A 20,699-nucleotide genomic window follows, 5' to 3' on the forward strand; every position below is an offset into this window, starting at 1 on the left:
AATCCAAACCCAACCCAAAAAAAATTGAACGGATTTCAAACCCAAATCTCAAACTCGCAAGTGTACCAAAATAAAAACTGGCAACTTAGGTGGCAAGCATAGAAAAATTATACTTGGATTAATAAGATGATTGATATTATTCTAGAAACTGATAACTTCAAAGTCAATTTTAAAAGTTTTTGTAAGCTAGTGAATGCCACCAGCTATACCTTAACATCTTCTTTCCATCAACAACACCCACTTGTACAGAAAATAAATGTATCTAGAATGCTACTCTGACAGGACAGATGCAGCATTTTGCTTTAATGCATGTCTTAGAAATATTAAACGATATCTGCTGGAAAGAACACACTTCCAAATCAACAATTACAAAAATATTTGAACAGATTCAAAAGGAGTTAAACAACATGCATATGCATATATGCATGATATCGAAATAATAGATTACTTATTGTTCCTACCTACTGCCTTCGAAAGTAGGAAAAGATAATGCAATATCTTTTAAGTTGTTTTCCATTTTCTGATAAGTGGATATATTAATACTATTTTGTTCTCTTAAAAAATGTATTATACTTTTATAATCAATAAAAGCATGGCAATAAATAAATAAATAAATTGCTAGACATTTAGGAATAAAAATAGTTTTATATTAAAATTTTATATATATTTGCATATATGTAAGAAAGGAAACAAGGTACACACACACAGATACATACATACATACATACATACATATATATATATATATATATATATATATATATATATATAGAGAGAGAGAGAGAGAGCCTTTCACAAAAGAAACCAAACTGAAGATTACCATCAACTGCATCATGAGATGTAGGAGATTGATTGCTCCGGCCAATCCAATATTGAAGCTTTTCTTCAGCAACATCCTCTTCCACTCCATGGTTTTTTGCTCTTCGCCAAAAATATATTAACCAGGCCTGCCATCACAGATTATGCCTATCAAAGTGTACAATTCTCAAATGGCAATAAGAACGGTGTTCCAATAATGTGCACCAAGATAATATAGATAGAGCATGCACATAAATAGACAGCAAATCATCACATTTGGTTATCCAGAATATTACAGTTTTGATCCCATCTGGAAAAAGATAAAAAGATAAGCAGTAAGTAAAACATCTTTTATATGACTTTACAACTTTCAATCATAGAACTGCTTATGTATTTCCCTTCAACGTGTATTTGCAAACCCCATGTTCAGGAATAAAAATAGTATAATGAAGAATTCAATTCTCAGGAAACTTAAATGTGACTGAAAAATATACCCAAGTTATTACATGATTGAATTGTTAAGAAAACTTATAAAGCATTAAATGCTTAAGCATTTCCAATGAGGAAAAGCTCAAAGTCGTGCCTTGCATTCGACATTTGTCCCCCTATACAAACAAATCCTTAAAGATGCTTGTGTGTTAAGTGAGTCCACTAGCATCATAATTAGTATCACTGTAAATGAGAAAAAAACGAAAGTATTGTCACGATTACACATGAAAGACAAGTTGAGATAACTAAAAACACATGGGTCATATAACACAAAATTAAATATCTAAGAAAACATAAGCCATGAGCAAAATTGCACATAGTTACCAAAAGATGGGGACAAGTACTGGTTCAGGAGTCAAGGACTTGTGGTAGTTTGCCACATTCAAAAAAGGAAGATATATATTAGGAGATTGTTATGATCAGAACATATTTATATATATTAGGAGATTGTTAGGTAGCCCTTTTTAATGCTTTGATACTCTTCCTCAATGCTTCGGGTAGCAAGTGCTTTAGGTAGTTCTCCCTCAGTGCTTCAGGTAGTCTTTCTTTATGCCTCGGGTAGTTTATACGGTTCAAATCAAAAAGACAATATGGTCGTACGAGCTGAGGGTGATGAGAGGTGTGTGTACGACTGGTTGGAGATGGTTGTACAGTATGGAGCAAGATGGTTGTACGGTATGCAAATGGTCATACAATTTGTGTGCAACACAGGCGACCATACGATATTGATTGATGTCTTTGTACTGTTTGAAATGCAGTGTTATAGTGAAGTCTAGGAGTTGCACGAATGGGTACAGAAGTCACAGAGGGTTGTCGGGGTGGTGGCTTGAGTTGTACTTTGAGATGCCAAAACAAAGTGAATATATTTGCCAAAAGTGCCAACTAATGCCAATACAAATATTGAAATCCAATCATAGATATATAGATATATGTATTTGCAAACAAAGATGTTACGCATAATTGCTAAATCCAAGCAAGTAATAGAGAGACAGAGTAGGGTGAGGGTTGAATCCCACCGAAACTGAAATAGCCAAGTAGGGAAGATCTTTCACCTCCAAAATGGCGAACAATACTGAACTTCAACAGGAATTCACAATACAAAGAAATAAACCAAATTGCATGACAACTACTACCTACATGCCATGCTTAAATACCCTTCGGAGGAAATCCTGAGGTTTACAAAGATAGCCAACAACAACACCTACGAAAACAATTAAAATAAAAATGGGTCCGAGATATACTAAATCAATCGAAACCACAAATGCAAATATTATTAACTTGGACCCTATATTAATTAATTAAAGTAACTAATTAAAGGTCTTTTTATTATATTACTAAAATTTTGGGACCAATTATTTAATTAATTTAATTTAATTATTACATTAAAATTTGGGGACATGACAAATCCTCGCTGCCCAAAGATTTCTTGCCCTCAAGCAATCCGTCATCAAACGAAACACCAACAGCTCCAGGGTCCCAAATCAAATGTGCAGGCAAGACAAGTGAAATGACATCAATCCTCTGCAGCACCACATTGCCATCAAACTTTCACTACGTCACTCTGATATTAATATTGTCGTGTCCTAAGTCACCAAGATTCCAAACAAAACATGCAGGCGAAATGAGTGCATTGTCAGCAAACCTCCCTTGCACCACATTGTCGTTAAGCATCCGCCGCACCACATTGATTTGAACATTGAGATTCCAATGACACAATTTGATGAAATCTTTCATGTCATTATGTTCAAAAATCTCTTTGGATATGGTCATGCACATAGACATCGATGTTGGCACAAACTTGGCCACTAACACAATCACAAAGACCACTATTATATTCCTAATGGACAAAACCTTGACGAAGAGAGCTTCGGTGGTGAGAATTGTTTACCGTATGGGGTAAATAGTTTAATGCATGCAGACAACAGACAAGAATATGTAGCACAGTAGTACTCATTTTATTATTCGCATATATGTCGAAGAGATTACATAGTGCTTCCAATGATGATTACAACAATGATCCAAAGTCCATTCTGGACAATGTACATATACCATTCCGAAGGGGTGACTCAACCGTCGCACCCATTCTGATATTAATCTACCCGTCGGCTATTTTATAATTTTACCGACAACATGCTAATCTACCCATCCGCTATTTTATAATTTTACCGACAACATCATCCCCGCCAAAAAGAAAAGTCGCCTCCGGACGACAATTACAAAATATCCGAGACAGATTAACAAAGCGGGATACATTAACTAACTATAACAAGATAGATATGTTTCCGTCACATCACTTCCACATTTGTTCTGTGCCTACATCAAACTGGTCTCCAAAATACGTTGCATCTATAGCCTTTGCTAACACAATATTGTTTCCTTAGCTGACCTTGATAGCCACCCGTGCCACTTTCTTTGCTTCCAACTCCTGGGTACACTAAGCCAAGTGTCGTGGTACTACCTTCAACTAGATGATTAGCTCCTCCCGAGCTCTCTACGCATCCACCAAGACAACCTCACGTCCAACACCTACTCCGAGTGCCTCAAAGTGTATCACCCCTCTCGAAAGGCTTGCTTTGTTGTTCCCTCCACCTCTAGTACACAGACACTCCATGCCTGCAACAACTCTAGTCATACTTCTCACGACTAATAATTGAAGCGACTAGGGGTCTAGGGGCCAGCGGGGTTGAGGGGCAGTGCCCCCGCGAGGTCGTAGGGCACTCTCAAACCCACATTAAAGTCCATGGAACACACCATTTTTGTCATTTTCTTCCGATCCCGTACTCTTTTTGCCAACGGCTTATGTTTTACTACCTTTTTATGTCTTTCCCTTCCCTTCGGTATCATACGTTACTCATTTTGAGCTGTTTTGATTTGTCATCATTTTTTTTGTTTTTTTTCCTTCCCTTTTTTGTTTTTTAGTTGTAGATTCTTCCTCTAAGTCTTTCTTCCACTTCCTCTTTCCTGTAGACTCCATTTGTTCTTCTGCTTAGTTAGGTCAATTACTTCTCCATACAGCCTTGTTTCACATCTTCGAGGCATCTATACAGCCCTCCTGCAAGGCTTCTGTGAACGGCTTCCCTTGTATGGCTTAAAATATTGTACAATCTCTCAATTATTCAGCCCGTACAGTGGTAGAAACGGTACGGATGTCACCAAATCTCATAAATTCCTCTTTTTTCTACATCGTATGGTATTCTATGCCAACCATACAGTATGTCAAAGCATCCGTATGGTTGCAGTGTATCTCCCCCCTATTTGTTGCATGACCGTACGGTGTCCTACAATCTTCAACTTAACCATACAGTTTTCCTAGATGTCCATACGGTCTACGAATGCTCCCTGTACGGTTTTTGTTTAATGCCCGTACAGTCGGTTTCATAAACACTCCCTGTACGATTTTCCATGCTGCCCACTCATTGTCTTCAGATGTCATATGGAGTTTCCAAGATGCACCAAGATGTCGTACGGTGCTGGGAAGGGACCGTACGGTTTCTACAAGTTAGTTATACAGTCGTACAGTGACTGTACAGTGATCTTATAACTTTTTTTTTCTCTTTTTTTCCCTTCTTTTTCTTTTTTTCTTTTTTTTCCTTTTTTTTTTCTTCTTTTTTATTTTTTTTGTGGAACATTTCCTACCCCCTTCTATCAATCACCTCTACCTAATCGTTCTATCTTTTGCAACCCTCTGACTGATCATATGGCAATGCATCCTTCATTCTCCCATCGATCCTGCAAGGGCCATACAGCTACTTCTTTCAACTCCTAGGCATATGATCCAAACTTCTCTTTCTTGGTCGTACAGCTTTTGCACTTTTCACTTTCATGTATGTTGATAATGTACGGTGCTTGATGTTTTCTTTCTTTGAGCCGTACATTCATACCGAATATCTTCATATGGTCGCTTCCATGTCTTTCTATTATTTTAATTGCTCCTTCGTACAACGTACAGTACTTTCTTCCTCCCAATAATGCTCTTATATGTTTGTACGACCCTATGTTTATCTTCTTTCGTACAGAAGGTCGTACGGTGCTTTCTCCTTCACAGACAATGCATGTGTCCATACAGTAGCCTCTTTTGGTTGTCTGTATGGTTGCTTTGTCTAGGTCGTACAGTACTTCCTTGCCTACTTCCAGAAGGTCGTACGATGGTAGCTCCTTGTCCGTACGGAGCCTCCAGTCTATACAGTATTTTTCCCTTGCCCTGTGCTTGCCGTATAGTGCACCTCCAGGTCTCTTCCTGCAAATTTTCAGCCGTATGATGTATTCTTCTCTTCTCTGTGTGGGTCAAAGCTCTCTCTTCTCCCACCAGTGTGTTTTTTGGTTCAATATCATTTCCGAGGTTCATGGTTTGTACTGTGGCCTCTTCATATTTCATCGGCTTCACTGAACCTATAGGTTGGTGTTTCATCCACCTGCGCTTCTCCTTCCTTTAGGTCACTATATTTCTCTGGAAACTCATTTCTTCCTTTTTCTTCTTCGACACCCAACATGGTGCAGCTCAGGAAGAGTTCGTAATCCTCCATCTGCTAGTGAAAAAGTCTGTTCATCGAATCTAGATCGTCCTCATTCGACCCTCCTTCCAATCTCAATACTCCCTATTCATCAGGTTCCATTCTCTTCTTCCCCTCATCATCCCCTCCACCTTCACCTTTGGAATCCGACAACCCTGCCTCCTCACCTACCATTTGTGTGTGCAAGTCAATTATGAATCTTCTGCCTCCGCGCTCCATTGATAGGGTATTCTTCTTCCAGTCATGCTTAACCCTTGCTTGTACAAGCCATCCTCAGCCCGAAACGGCGTCATATCCTCTCATTTTCAGTAGGATGACAACAAAGTCGAGTAGGAACGACTGTGTTCCAATAGTCACTGGTTGTGCCATTAGGATCTCGACAAGTTTAATGTCATGTTGGTCTGCCGTTAGTAATTGGAACGTAGGTGGCCACAACGTCAGCTATCCCAACTTCTTCCAAGTATCTTGTGGTAGGACATTTACCCTGGAACCTTCGTCCATAACTGTGTCCAAAAGGACCATTCCTAATATACCCATCTCTACGACCACTGGATGTCTGAATGTGAGGGCTAGCAGCATTGTGTCTGCTGCACTTGCTCCGCTTTCGTTTTCCCTTCCATGTTCTCCTGGTAGTTCAGCAGTCGGGCTATGTTCGTGAGTGATGTCCGTAGTTGAGGCATTGTGAGCAGCGAATCGTTTATTTTGACTATACTTTAGTTTGTAATATCTGCCTTATGATGTTTTGTTCTGCGTAGTTCCTTGTTAAGGTACCGGTAGTGTCCTTCAATTGTGATTTCTCTACCTGCGTTGCTTTCTCAATTTCCACCCGCACTTCTTCCAATCTCTTTTTTTCTTCCGTCGAGTCGAGGTACAGTTTTGCTTGTTTACGAGTGATTGCCAAGACTTCTTTGTTCGTGCCGATGCTAATCAAATTCACTCCTGATTTCGGGCACTTGGCATCTTCATGATCTCCAAGACTGTAACATCTACATAACAACTTTGGTGCATTTGTTGATGTACAGTTCCGTGCAAAGTGGCCCCACAAATTGCATGCTTGGCATTGAACCATCGGGCGGCCGTTTGCATCGCACTAAATTCGGCTACGGCCCCCATTATTATTGTTGGTATTGTTGTTGGTATTATTGTTTTGCCCTCTTCTATTATTTCTATACCCACTCGAAGTGGCACTGTCATTGCTGGTGTTTCTGCTCCATCCCGACGTAGAAGTCTCCTGTGTTAGGAGCATTTGTTGATGCCCTCTTGTTTTTATATTGAAGGGGGATTCTTTTTTGGAATGTCCCATAATCTAACAGATATCACAGAATTGGTTTTTCAGACAGGACCCCTTCGTGTGACCTTCTCTCTTGCATTCTATGCACCATAGCTCATTTCCCTTCGTCTCTTTCTGCATATTCTTAAATTCCTTCATCATTTTGATCATATGCTTCTGGAGAGCGCGAACCTGCTTACTGTCCTTTTCGTCACCACTGCTATCTCCTTCTGAAGACGAGTCATCTGAGTCGGATGAGCTACTTTTCTCCTTTTTCGTTTTTTGTTCACTCTCTAAGTCCATCGCTCGATTGTACGCTTCAGTATATGATGATGGCGGCACAATCTTCATTTTCTTTCTTAACTCCGAGCGTAGTTCTTCAATGAACCATCGCTTTTTCAGCCCATCTGTCGGCTTAGTTTCCATTTTATTTATTAATTCTTTTAGTTTTCTGGCATATACACGGACTGTTTCATTTTTCCCTATACACGGACTGTTTCATTTTTCCCTTGCTTTGTGGTGTATATTTTTGCTAAATCTCATTGTCATCTCGCAGCAATTGAAACTCAGTGATAAACTCCTTTTCAACTCCCGCCCATGTAGTTAATTTTTGGGGATCGGCGTCAGCAAACCAATCAACTGCTACACCCCTTAGTGATGCTGGAAATTGTTGGACCCACTCATCTATGTCGGTTACGCCATTCGCCATCCAAATTGTTTCACATGTCTTTACAGTGTTTGATTGGATCGATCGTTCCATCACCATCAAACTTTGGCAATTTTTCCTTTGGTCCAACCATTACTATTCGAGTTGGAGGTACTTGTTGTGTGCCCACGCTGTTTTGCACACCCGCATTGTTTTGTGCACCCGCGCTATTCTGCACACCCACGTTCTACACACCTACACTAATCTGCACACCCGCACTATTTTGGACAGTCATCTTATTTCCAACAGCCACGTTACTTGGTGAAAAAGGGTTTTCCTCATGCGAAGTTGTCCATTCCGCAAGTGTATCGCGGACGAAGAGTTAATTCCCTTCCGTCTAGATTCTCTTCCCTCGGCATATATAGTTTAAGAAATTCCTCCCTTGTTTCTTCAACCAAATCCAAGAGCTGTCGAGTCTCTTCCAACAATTCCTCAGTGCTTTGGTGTCTGTCGACAATCTGCTAAAACCTCCATCTGCGCTCGGCCTGTTGTGCAAAAATTAAATTCCCTTGTGCGGTGCGTATTTCATCTTTTTCCTTTAGCTTATTCTTATTTTTGTTAAGCTGATTCGGCATTAGTCTTCATTCCTTTGCCTTTGTTCTAGGTCCATGGGGCAACGACACCAAATGTTTACCGTATGGGGTAAATAGTTTAATGCATGCAAACAACAGACAAGACTATGTAACATAGTAGTACTCCTTTTATTATTCGCATATACGTCGAAGAGATTACATAGTGCTTCCAATGATGATTACAACAATGATCCAAAATCCATTCTAGAGGGTGTACATATACCATTCCAAAGGGGTGACTCAACCGTCGCACCCATTCAGATACTAATCTACCCGTCAGCTATTTTATAATTTTACCGACATGTTAATCTACCCGTCAGCTATTTTATAATTTTATCGACAACAAGAATGTCAGCGAAGAGGGGCTCGGTCGTAAGTACCTTCGTGATAGGAGCTTTGGCGAAGGGTGTTGCAATGATGGGAGCCACAACAAAGAGTACCACAATGAAGGGAACCTTGACCAAGAGTAACTCGGCAAAGCGAACACTGACCATGAGTACCTCTAAGTAGGAAGCTTTGGCAGAGAAAGCCTTGACGAAGAGTACCTCGATGGCAAACAAAATTATAGTTGCAGATAAAACCTCAGTGGCACACAGAACTTCGGTTGAAGCCTCGATGATCAATAGAGCCTCGACAGCAACACCTCCATGGCGACAAACGTAGCTACTACGATGGATGCAGCCACAATGACGGACACATAATGATGACGGAGACGGACACATAATGATGACGGAGAGCACAACTATGGTGACGGATACAACATTGACGACGGATATAGACTCGACACCAGTGACGGACATGATGGACTCAACAATGGACACAGCAGCAGTGACAACAACAAACCCAATGAAGATGATGGACATGGTAACGACGTCAGTGACAGACATGACGATGGACTTGACAACGGATACGATAGCGGTGATGACAACGACCACAATGAAGATGACAGACATGGTGATAGTGACAACAATAGACACAATGACGATGACAGACATGGCAATGGGCACAATAACGATGACAAAAACAAACAATACAACCTCGGAAACTAATTGAGCCTCCACAACAAATAGCGCCTCGGCGATGGGCACAACTACATTCATCCCTGTCTTCACAAGATCCATGCAAGCAACACCTTCATTTTCTAGGTGTTATCCCCATGTTGGTGTAGTAGAAAGATATGGCAAATCCTCCTGGAAAAGCCCTGTAATCATGCCTTCATTCTCCTCACATAATGCATCACCCTTATCATTGTCATCCATTTTCTCCCACTTGTGCAAATGAGATATTAGTTTTTCTTCACAATGCTTGAAAAAATTATTGACCAATCTATATGTTGCTATAGAGGGGATACATCCTAGATTACGAACAACCCATAACATAGATGTGATGGGTTGGGATATTTCATCCATCTCTTCAATGCACAAAATCATAAGACTCTCCATAGCAATTGAAATCTTAGTATCATGATGTTTCTTGATGGTGGCCAAGAAGTGATGGAACATATCATGGACCAAATTGTGCGATTCGAGATCTAAGAGGAGGTTACTTACTTTGACATTTGCATAATTCTACAATATTGTACGTCCCCTACCAAAAGGGTCACTATTGAAATCATCAAAACTCTGAAAGCTGTCAACTATCAAATGCAATATCTCGATCATGGTGTTATCATCATACAGTGCTTTAGGAACCGAAATTCTCAAGACCTCACAAAGACATGCTACAACTACCAATGTTTTTTCCTTGTCATGGTGTCTCAAAAGCCTAGGTTGACCTAAGGCATCCTTAATCAGCGAGAGGATTCTCTGTATAAGTCTTGAAGGTAATTGGTTCACCTTACACAAACATACTTCCAATATATCTAATGGAATATCAACACCCTCGCTAAGCTCTTTGCAAATCTTTTGCAGTGCCTTCAACCACCACTCTCCATCGCTGTTCGGCGCCATAATGTGATCCAAATACCAAAATCTCTCAATCATCCTAACAAGCTGGCAAGATCACCAGCTCCGATACCACTATAATGTTTTGTTCTAGAGTTGCCTTATGAAGTCCCGTACAAGAATTTTTTCTCTAGCCCTTTACATGTTTTCTTTGTCACTTTATTTTCCATCTTTCGAAAAATATCCCATAGTATGCTTTAGGTAGTCTTGTCGTGTGCTTCAGGTAGTTCTCCCTCAATGCTTCTAGTACTTTGTCTTTATGCTTCAAGAAGTCTTCCTCAATGCTCCATGTAGTCCTCTTCAATGCTACGGGTAGCCAGTGCTTCAGGTAATTCTCCCTCAGTGCTTCAGGTAGTCTTTCTTTATGCTTCAAGTAGTCTTCCTCAATGCTTCGGTTAGTCCTTTCCAATGTTTCGGTAGTCTTCCTCAATGCTTCAGGTAGCAAGTGCTTTAGGTAGTTCTCCCTCAGTGCTTCCGGTAGTCTTTCTTTATACTTCACGTAATCTTCCCCAATGCTTCGGGTAGCCCTTTTCAATGCTTTGGTAGTCTTCCTCAATGTTTTAGGTAGCCAGTGCTTCAAGTAGTTCTCCATCAGTGCTTCGGGTAGTCTTTTTTTATGCCTCAAGTAGTCTATATGGTTCAGATCAAAAAGACAATATGGTCGTATGGCCTAAGGTTGATGAGAGGTGTCTATACGACTGGTTGGAGATGGTTGTACGACATTGAGCAAGATGGGTGTACGGTATGCAAATGGTCGTATGATTTGTGTGCAACACATGCAATCGTACAGTATTGATTGAGGTCTTCATATGGTTTGAAATGCAATCGTACGGTGAAGTTTGGGAGTTGTGCGAATGGGTACGAAAGGCATAGCGGGCCGTCGGGGTGATGGATTGAGTTGTACATTGAAATGCCAAAACAAAGTGAATATATTTGCCAAAAATGTCAATTAATGCCAATACAAATATTGAAATCCAACCATAGATATATAGATATATGTATTTGCAAAAAAAGATGGTTCGCAGAATTGTCAAATCCGAGCAAGTAATAGAGAGACGGAGTGGGGTGAGGGTTGAATCCCACTGAAACCAGATTAGCCAAGTAGGGAAGATCTTTCACCTCCGAAATGGCAAACAATATTGAACTCCAACAGGAATTTGCAGTACAAAGAAATAATCCAATCACATGACAACTACTACCTACATGTCGTGCTTAAATACCCTTCGAAGGAAATCCCGAGGTTTACAAAGATAGCCAACAGCAACACCTATGGAAACAATTAAAATAAAAAAGGGTCTGAGATATGCTAAATCAATCGGAACCACAAATACAAATATTATGAACTTGGACCCCGTATTAATTAATTAAGTAACTAATTAAAGTCCCTATTATATTATTTAAATTTTGGGACCAATTAATTAATTAATTTAATTTAATTATCACATTGAAATTTGGGGACATGACAGAGTGTGGCAATGGGTCCAAGTCTGAATCAAAAATTAAAATGTCAAGCGTGAAGTAGTCTTGTGTCTTCCAAATCAGCTTTCCAAAGACCTTGTGTTTTCCATAATGTCTGAAGATATCCACAATAAATCTCTATGATAGAATCATGTTTCAAATTGGTAAAGAAGCGCACGGGGTTAAGGTATTTGTCTCCTAGCAACTATGGTAATATAATAATAAGTAGGAGATAATTCCACAGCAAGTCAAATTGTGATATTGCTATCAGGATTTAACTGTGTGATTTTTTGAGTCAAACTCATTGAACCATATTTCATGAGTAGTGATTCAACATGAATCCATCTCTCATGAGAATAAATGGAACACTCGGCAATCACCTAGATCCAATGAGTGCCGAGTGTTCCATTTATTCTCATGAGAGATGGATTCATGTTGAATCACTACTCATGAAATATGGTTCAATGAGTTTGACTCAAAAAATCACACAGTTAAATCCTGATAGCAATATCACAATATAATAATATCTTAGTATTTTAGGAAATAATTTGTATAAGCAAATAATGACTAGCAACTTGATGTTTCAATTTAGTATTTTAAGGAGCAAGAAAATATCACGTCAAAATCATGTTAAACAAGATTAAGGGCGAGTCTGTAATGAAATTCAAAGAAAATCTTGCATGCAAGGTTACAACATTGATAACAAAAGCAACTTCTAATTGCAATAAACAGAACTGAAGATCTTGTCAAAAAATTGTAATGGAACCAAAGATACCATAATGAATAAAACAAATTGGGGGTAAGATTTCTGAGAAAGATGAAGATCATGTCAATATTTGAAGGAGGACCAATACAGGTAGATGGAACTAGAACGCATAATATTATGTGGAAGACACAAATCCTCCCTAAAATTTAAAGAACTAAATAGACAACAAAATCATTAGCAAGTAGCCATCGATGATGACATGAGTAGCAATTCAGATTACAAAGGTTATAACATTTATCTTCAATCAGCACAAGCAAAATCCCTACCTATAGCCAGTACCAAAAGTCGATATAACATCATAGCACCAACACCAAATACCTAAGAATTTGTGAACTTACAAACAACCGAAAAATGTAAATAAGGAGCTATCGACAATGACATAGGCAGAAGGTCACATCCCAGACATCCCACTCTTAATTTCAGGTCAGCACAAGCACAAACTCTACTTATAGCCACAACCAATGCCAAGTACCCAAAAGTTATTTAGGAACAAATAATTTGTACAAATGGAAAATGAACCATTACACCTTCCAAACTGTATTTCCACCTTCTTCCACAAAAAGAATTGTAGTTTGTGTAACATAGAATACTAAAGGGCTTCAACCCTAAGTCACATGGAAATAGGTGATGACTATATAATCCAAGTTTTGTGACTTGGATTATATATTCATCATCTATTTCCATGATTAATCTATACATCTTTGTTTAAAACAATCCAATATTGCTGTGTTCTAATTCATTCACATTTATTTGATAATTTTTGTAGTTCAACTATACATTAATTTTTGTTGTCATTTATACATTCATCTTTTTATATTTGAAGGTGGTTAATAAATACGTCTCAAAAGAGCAACTAAGTCTACGTAAAACCAATACATTACCTACTTACATTAGATAACCACTCACATATTAACACTAGAAGACCAAAAGTCACCACTTAGAATTCCACATTCATTGTCACTTCGGCGATTTGAACTTCAATCTCCACAATGAGAACCAACTGAGCTCCACCTTTGGACATCTATACATTCTGATTCCTTCTCTTAGGAGTAGTATTTAGTGTTAGCCTATAACACACCATGTTTCAATAATTTAGTGGGTTTTTCAATCAAAATCATATAGGGATCAGCAGCAATGGCAATGAATGTCCTATCAAACTATTTCAGGCTACAAGAGGCCTGCTCTTGAGACCTGATCCCTCAATTTACCTTTCTTGAAATTCAAAATGATATCGAATGGCATTCAAATCATGTACAACATAATAGATTGCATCTAGTTTTAAAAAATGAATGAACAAAAAAGCCCTCTTCATAGGCAATGAGAACACATGATTGTTTAATTTTCTCAATCTCTTTAGTGTGTTACATTAACCTCATTGGCTTCCCCATAGAAGAAAGGAGATGAATTATTACATTTATAAAAACCAATAAAAAGCAGACGCAATGGGGCCAGTAAAATAATAACTCTTGATCAAAACCTCATCCTTGGCAAAGAAAGGAACACACCAGCCATGTTTAGAGCTATCCTTCAGTATTCCACCAATGGTTGCCACCAATCCACTTCTTGCAATACTGTCTTTGAAAGAACAAAGAATGCATACCGATAAGAAAGCACATTTAAAATGAGGCAACAACCAATTCAAATGAGCAAATTGTGCATTATATCTATGCTTCTAGACTTCAGTTCAACCTTGTAAGATTACCCTACTAACAAGAAGCGTTGAGGGGGATTAATGAGGTCCACTAAAGGTATTCAAGTTGTGACCATGAAAAGGGTGCAACACCTTATTGGCCAAGAAACGAAAAAATTTAGATACATCACTAGAACCCATTACGGATCAATGACCAATATGAGGAAGTCCTCAATTCTAATGGTCAAAAAGATAGCAAAATTTGTACCTTCATTGATGTTATTGCAGTGTGCCCTGAAGGGGCAAAGATAGTTTTGCGGACTTCTTAAGACAAAGAGGACCTAAAACATGATCTAAGTAATTACAAACAATGCTAAAAATGTTGATGTCGATTGTCTAACGTGAGCTATGGGCACAAGTTTTGGAGATTGGTCATTTACTCGGTCAACTTGAACATAGATTGAATGGACGAAACAACCCAATGTTGAGGTTGACAGTATTTAGACATTTGTGACAAATCATTATATGCCACAAGCCATATTCAAGTACTTAAAGCTGGAATTGTTAAAGTAACAAACTGAAATTTCAATACATAATTTTTTTTTTTACTTGAGTTTTAATATTTTAGTCTATATTATTTTCTTTACATCTGCTTTGACTTTTAATTCTAAAATTGTACAAACAAAGTAGATGCTTTTTAACTTTGATTTCTTTTAGCAACACTAAGATTTTTGTAACTTGATTTTCCTTACACAATCATTTTAACATTCATGAAGGTGCAAAAGGTATTGAATGTCATGGATTAAAAACATGTGGAGCTTATGAAGACAATATAATAAGAAAGAGAAAGCAAAAGGTTAAAGCATTAGTCGTATATACTGATTAGTAAGATCATATTAAGCGTTGAATTTAAACTAACCTATCATGAGTATGATCGAATTCGCCAATATGGATCATTACGCATAACAGCTAAGAAGGGGCAATTGGGCCTTAGAAACACTTTTCCAATGGATTAAAAAAAAAAAATTGAACAGTGAACAAGATTACCACTTCAATTCATCACCTACCATTTGATTTGATCCAAGTATTATAGCACAAACATATTATCTTTAACAGATAAGGTACCACCATACAAATGTTTAACTTAGTAAAATGTACAAGGCCAGACTAAAATAGATTCTTGCAGAGTTGCCCAATCCAAATATACCATAAGAACCCCCTATGGTTCTAACCCTGAAGACTCGGTCCACACCTTTTGACATTTCATCAAACAGTTAGCATGAAATGTTCAAGTTCTGATTTCTGAGTGTTTGTGTTTGGTTTGAATGGTTTTGCAATTGCAAATGACATACCAGTGCATGAAATTTAATAGCAATGCATAAAAAGACACTTTATAATGACACTGAAATTCCTCAAATGAAATGTGTCCACAATGCTTAAGAGATTATTATTAGCAACTATTGAAACCCTGTAGCAGCACATTCATTGTGAACATCAAAGGTTAGAGTTTGAGATTGTTGGCACCCTTAATCCAAAATGTGCCTCTTGATATGCCAACCACTGCCTATGAAACAAAATGATGCCCTTATATTATAATGTAGACTGTAATAAGAATGTCGCCCCTCTATTCATTGCAGCAGCAGCCTATATACTCAAACGCAATCCTCTATTTCTGAAATGCTGGCCCCATTCTTAGAACGCAGACCTTCATTGACCAAGCTATCTGCAATAAAAATAATCTCCAAACCTTTGCAGATTGATATCTCAACCAGATGCTCATAAAATAAGATAAGATAAGATAAGAAACTTTATTAATGTCCAACAAGAGACTACAAAGAGGGTCTAAGGGACTGCTAAGATAGAACCTGAGAAGCCAGCCAACAAGAGCACCAAACAGTCCTGAGGAAGAGCAGAACCAACAACTGAAATAAAATAAAAAGGACCACAGGCAATTGCCAGCAACGAGCTAGGTGTCCCCGCCCCCCCCACCACAAGGAGAAGCAGTCCAGAAACAAAGGATACAATCCTGGACGAGAGGAAGACCATCACTATGCTGAAAGTCGCAAATATCTCCTGCAAGGCCTCACAAACCTAGTGTGCCCAGAGGTAGGGGGACCAAGTCACCGCTTGTTACCCGAACCGAGGAGACCACCTAGAAGGAGGTGATCAGCTGATTTGTGGCCTATCTCAAAGGGGACTAAGTTTGCAATGTGTGGTCCCAAAGTCTCTTGTTCTCCTAAAGGTAAAGGGCTAGGCACCGTTGATTGGTAAATTCAAAGGAGGATTGAGACCAACACCCTTTGGAAAGATAGTAGAACCTCCCTCTGATCTCATAATAAATGGGGCTCCAAAAGATGAAGTGTGTCTCCCTCTCAGGCTCGACCATGTGGCAAAGACGATATTTGTTCCTCCCTAACAATCACGTAAGTTTCGATACAAAGTCGATGAGAGCCCACCCCTACCTACCCTAAGGAGATGCGGAGCGTAGGAGTCCTAAGTGGTGAGAGGTATGAGGTGTTGTCGATAAAATGTATAGTGTAGCCGACGGGTAGAGTAGTATCCGAATGGGCGCATGACGCTTGAGTCACCCCTTCGGAAAGGTCTATGTACATGTCCGAGATGGACTTTGGAAGGGAGAGTTATAATCATAGATCATTGTAGTCATTGTAATCGGATTGTAATCTGCAAGTGCATACATGAATAAAGTACCTGTTCTGAATTGAATCGTGTTATACTTGTGTTGAACTTCTTACCCTATGCAGTAAACATTTGGCGCCGTTGCCAAACGAACCTGGAACGAAGGAACGATATGAAGATTGATGCCGAATTTGCCAAACAAAGATCGGAATAAGGTGAAAGATAAGAATAAACTAAGTACAACAAAAGAAATTTTAATTTTAACACAGCAAGCAGAACGTAGATAGAGACTTCAGCAGATTGCCGAGGGGCACCGAAGGGGTGAAGAGGCACAGACGGAGGGAGTGCACTCACCTAGTAGGCTGAGGAGTGCCGAGGAATTGCTGGAAGAAACTCGACAACGCTTGAATTTGGTGGAGGAAACAAGGGAAGAATTCCTTAACCTGTATACGCCGAGGGGAGAGTGTCCGAACGGAAGGGAAGCAACTCGCACGGCTCGGAGTGCCGAGGGAGCACGAGCGTGGAGGGATCTCTTTGTTCCGGATACACCAGACGAACAGATATAGGCGGAGAATAGAACATCACTTGAAGACTTGTCACCAGACAACGCGGTTGTTGGGAACAAAACTGTTGTCCAGAATAGCGCGAGAGTCCAGAACAACGTGGGAGCACAGAACAGCGCGGGAGCTCAGAACAGCGCAGGTACACAAGTACCTCAGAATCAAAGACAAGTAACAATGGCTGGCCCTAAAGAAAAGTTACCCAAGTTTCACGGTGATGGTTCAGCAGATCCTATCAGACATTGTAAAACGTGTGAAACCATATGGATGGCAAATGGTGTGACGGATGAGGATGATTGGGTAAGACAATTTCTAGCGACCCTACGAGGTGTGGCGATAGACTGGTTTTCTGACACTAGTCCTCAAAAACTTAATACATGGGAGAATGTTAAAAAAGAATTTATCGCAGAATTCAAATTACTCTGAGATGATAATGAAATAGTGGCAAAAATCTACAGCACCAAACAAGGAAAGAATGAGACAGTCCAAACTTATGCCAGGCGATTGAAGGAATTGATCGGAAAGATGGAGAGTCAACCAGCGGATGGGTTGAAAAAACGGTGGTTCGTGGAGGGGCTACGGCCGGCTCTTAAAAAGAAAATGAAGATTGTACCACCGTCATCGTACACCGATGCATACACTCGTGCCATGGATTTAGAAAGCGAACAGAAAATGAGTAAGAAGAAGAAACATAAGTCCTCTGATTCAGATGATTCATCCTCGGAGAGTAGTAGTAGTGATGAGGAATCAAACAAGAAGGTGAAAGCGCTACAGAAAGGCATGCTGCAGATGATGAAAGAATTCAAAAATTTGAAAAAGAATCCAGATATAGTAAAAGGAGAATTGTGGTGTACAAATTGCGAGGACGGACATGCGAAGGGTTCATGCCCGAAGAAGCAATTTTGTGACATCTGCCAGGTGGCGAGGCATTCCTTGAAAGAGTACCCGTTTAACTTGAAAGCAAAAGGACACCAACAGGTGTTACTCACACAGGAAGCGTCGAACAATAGCAATAACGCGGGCAATGATGCAACTTCAGGTGGATATAGAAATAACAATAGAGGCGGAAGAGGCGGAAACAATAACAATAACAATGGAGGCCGGAGTAGAATACAATATGATGTGAGTGGACGGCCGATGATACAGTGTCGAGCATGTAATCTTTGGGGTCACTTCGCAAGGGACTGTACTACGAAGGAGGCACCACAACTACTGTGCAGATGGTGTGGTCCAGGGAACCATGAAGATTCAAAGTGTCCAAAGCAAAGCGTAAATTTATTAAGTATTGAAACAAGTAATGAGAACATGTTGGCGATCGCACGGGAACAGGAGAGGAAGGCAAAATATCCGAATGCGGAAGAAGAGAAGGAGAGGTTACAAAAAGCCCGAATAGAGATAGAGAAGCAGATGAGAGCGGAGAAGTCACAAGTAAAAGACACTACAAAAACTTCGAAAAGAAACTTGGCGAAACAAGACATGGTGAAACAGATAATGCAAACGGAAGTGCCAATTAAATTAAATGATCTTCTTCTCACCATGCCACAGTTACGTACAGTCATCATAAATATGACACCGTCCCCGAGAGTGACGGAGGAAGCAAAGGATAGTAAGGAAACAACCGTGGCAGCAACAACAGACCCAATGTTACTAGCACTTACGACAGGTAGACACCCAGCAGTAGTGGAGATGGGCATTTTGGGTACGGTATTAACAGATACAATAGTAGATGGAGGATCGGGAGTAAACGTGCTGCCGGAAGATATCTGGAAAAAACTGAGACAACCTACACTATGGCCACCCACCTTTCAGTTACAGCAGATCAACATGGGATAAAACCCTTGGGCACTCTAATGGCGCAACCGGTAACAATTGGGATGTCGTAGTTATTCCATTAAAGAGAAGAGGGTATGATGCCATCCTAGGACGGGGGTGGTTGGTGCAGGCTAAGGTAAAGCATGATTGGAAAAGGAACACCCTGTCAATGGAGAAGGGAGGTAGGAGATTTATAATCGATTTGCATACATAGATGGTAGGAGAAGAAGCCGCATCGTCGGACTCAGAAGGCGATGGCGAGAGTGATGACGAAGGGAAAAGGATGGAACCAGATGATGAAAGGGTATTGAGACTAGAAGGAGGCTCAACTGATGACGACTTAGACTCCATGAATGGACTGCTGCATTGGCAAATGGAAGACTATAAGGTCTTTCCGAGCTGCAATATTTTGAGTGTCGAGGAGGGAAAAGAAGGCCAGGAGTTTCCGAAGGAGTACAGTGAACTAAAGGAAGGGGAAGCGCAGGTGGATGAAACACCTGCCCATACGTTCAGTAAAGATAAACCAATAAAATATGAAGAGCCGACGGTGAAAGCAATGAACTTGGGTGATGAGGAAAATCTGAAGAACATTCTTGTAGGAGACGATTGGAACCCAATATTAAAGGTAGCAGCATTCAGAATATTTATGGAGTACAAGGATGTTTTTGCTTGGACGTATAAAGACTTAAAAGGAGTACCACCAAAGCTATGTGTCCACCAGATACCATTAATCGAAGGTGCGGTACCTGTACAGAAGCGGCCGTATCGAAGGAATAAGAACTATGCAGCATGGGCCACGAAAATTGCACAAAACAGGTGGAAGGTATGGCATCAGAAGCGTTTAAAATTAAACAATCTTCAACCCGGCCAGTTAGTACTGAAGTATAACAAATGGAATGGAATCAGACTTGGGAAGTTCAAAGTCAAATGGGTCGGACCATACAAGATACAGGAAGTTGGATATAACGGGACAATTAAGTTATGGACACTCAATAGGAAGGAAGTAGCAGCCAATGCAGTAAATGGTTCAAAATTAAAAGTCTACCATGAAAGAAATAACGCACCTCCGTGGATGAACAATTGAGAAAAGAACAACTGTAAATATTGTATATATGTAAATATTGTACATATGCAAAATAAGAGTTAAACATAAATTTTGAGTGCCACTGCGAAGTAATAAAGTAAAGGAAAATGTGTAACAAATGTTGTACGGGCCTTGAGGGATATATTGTGCAGGAGTTAAAAAGATTGTATGGCATCTTGGGAATGGAAATCAAGAAGACTGTATTGAAACTGAGATATACGAACTTAAGGAGCAGATCAGGCAAAGAACATAACAAGAATAGGCTAAGACCTGTATGGCCAGAGGAAGTAGGACATCAGATATTATAGACCGTACGGCCAGCACAAGAAGACCGTACGACCAAGGACGTCAGGTATTATAGACCGTACGGCTAACAAGGAACAGAGGTACAACTGAACAAGTTGTCGTACAGACAATGGATAGACAAGCGTACGGCTGGGAGAGCTCATTAAATAAGAGTTTT

At 39.7% G+C, this 20,699-nt stretch overlaps 1 protein-coding gene across 1 annotated transcript in view; it reads right to left on the bottom strand.

The window, feature by feature from the left end:
* LOC149539760 (coiled-coil domain-containing protein SCD2-like) overlaps positions 1 to 20,699 on the bottom strand; it is a 119,156-nt gene that overhangs the window by 11,421 nt on the left and 87,036 nt on the right. The window contains exon 16 of the mRNA XM_089800962.1: positions 821 to 947. Coding sequence (XP_089657088.1) covers positions 821 to 947 — 127 coding nt within the window. The remainder of the gene's footprint in view (positions 1 to 820; positions 948 to 20,699) is intronic.

Source organism: Cupressus sempervirens, chromosome 9, assembly GCF_028749045.1.
Source record: "Cupressus sempervirens isolate cs-2001-9-10 chromosome 9, ASM2874904v1, whole genome shotgun sequence".
Classification (NCBI taxonomy): domain Eukaryota; kingdom Viridiplantae; phylum Streptophyta; class Pinopsida; order Cupressales; family Cupressaceae; genus Cupressus; species Cupressus sempervirens.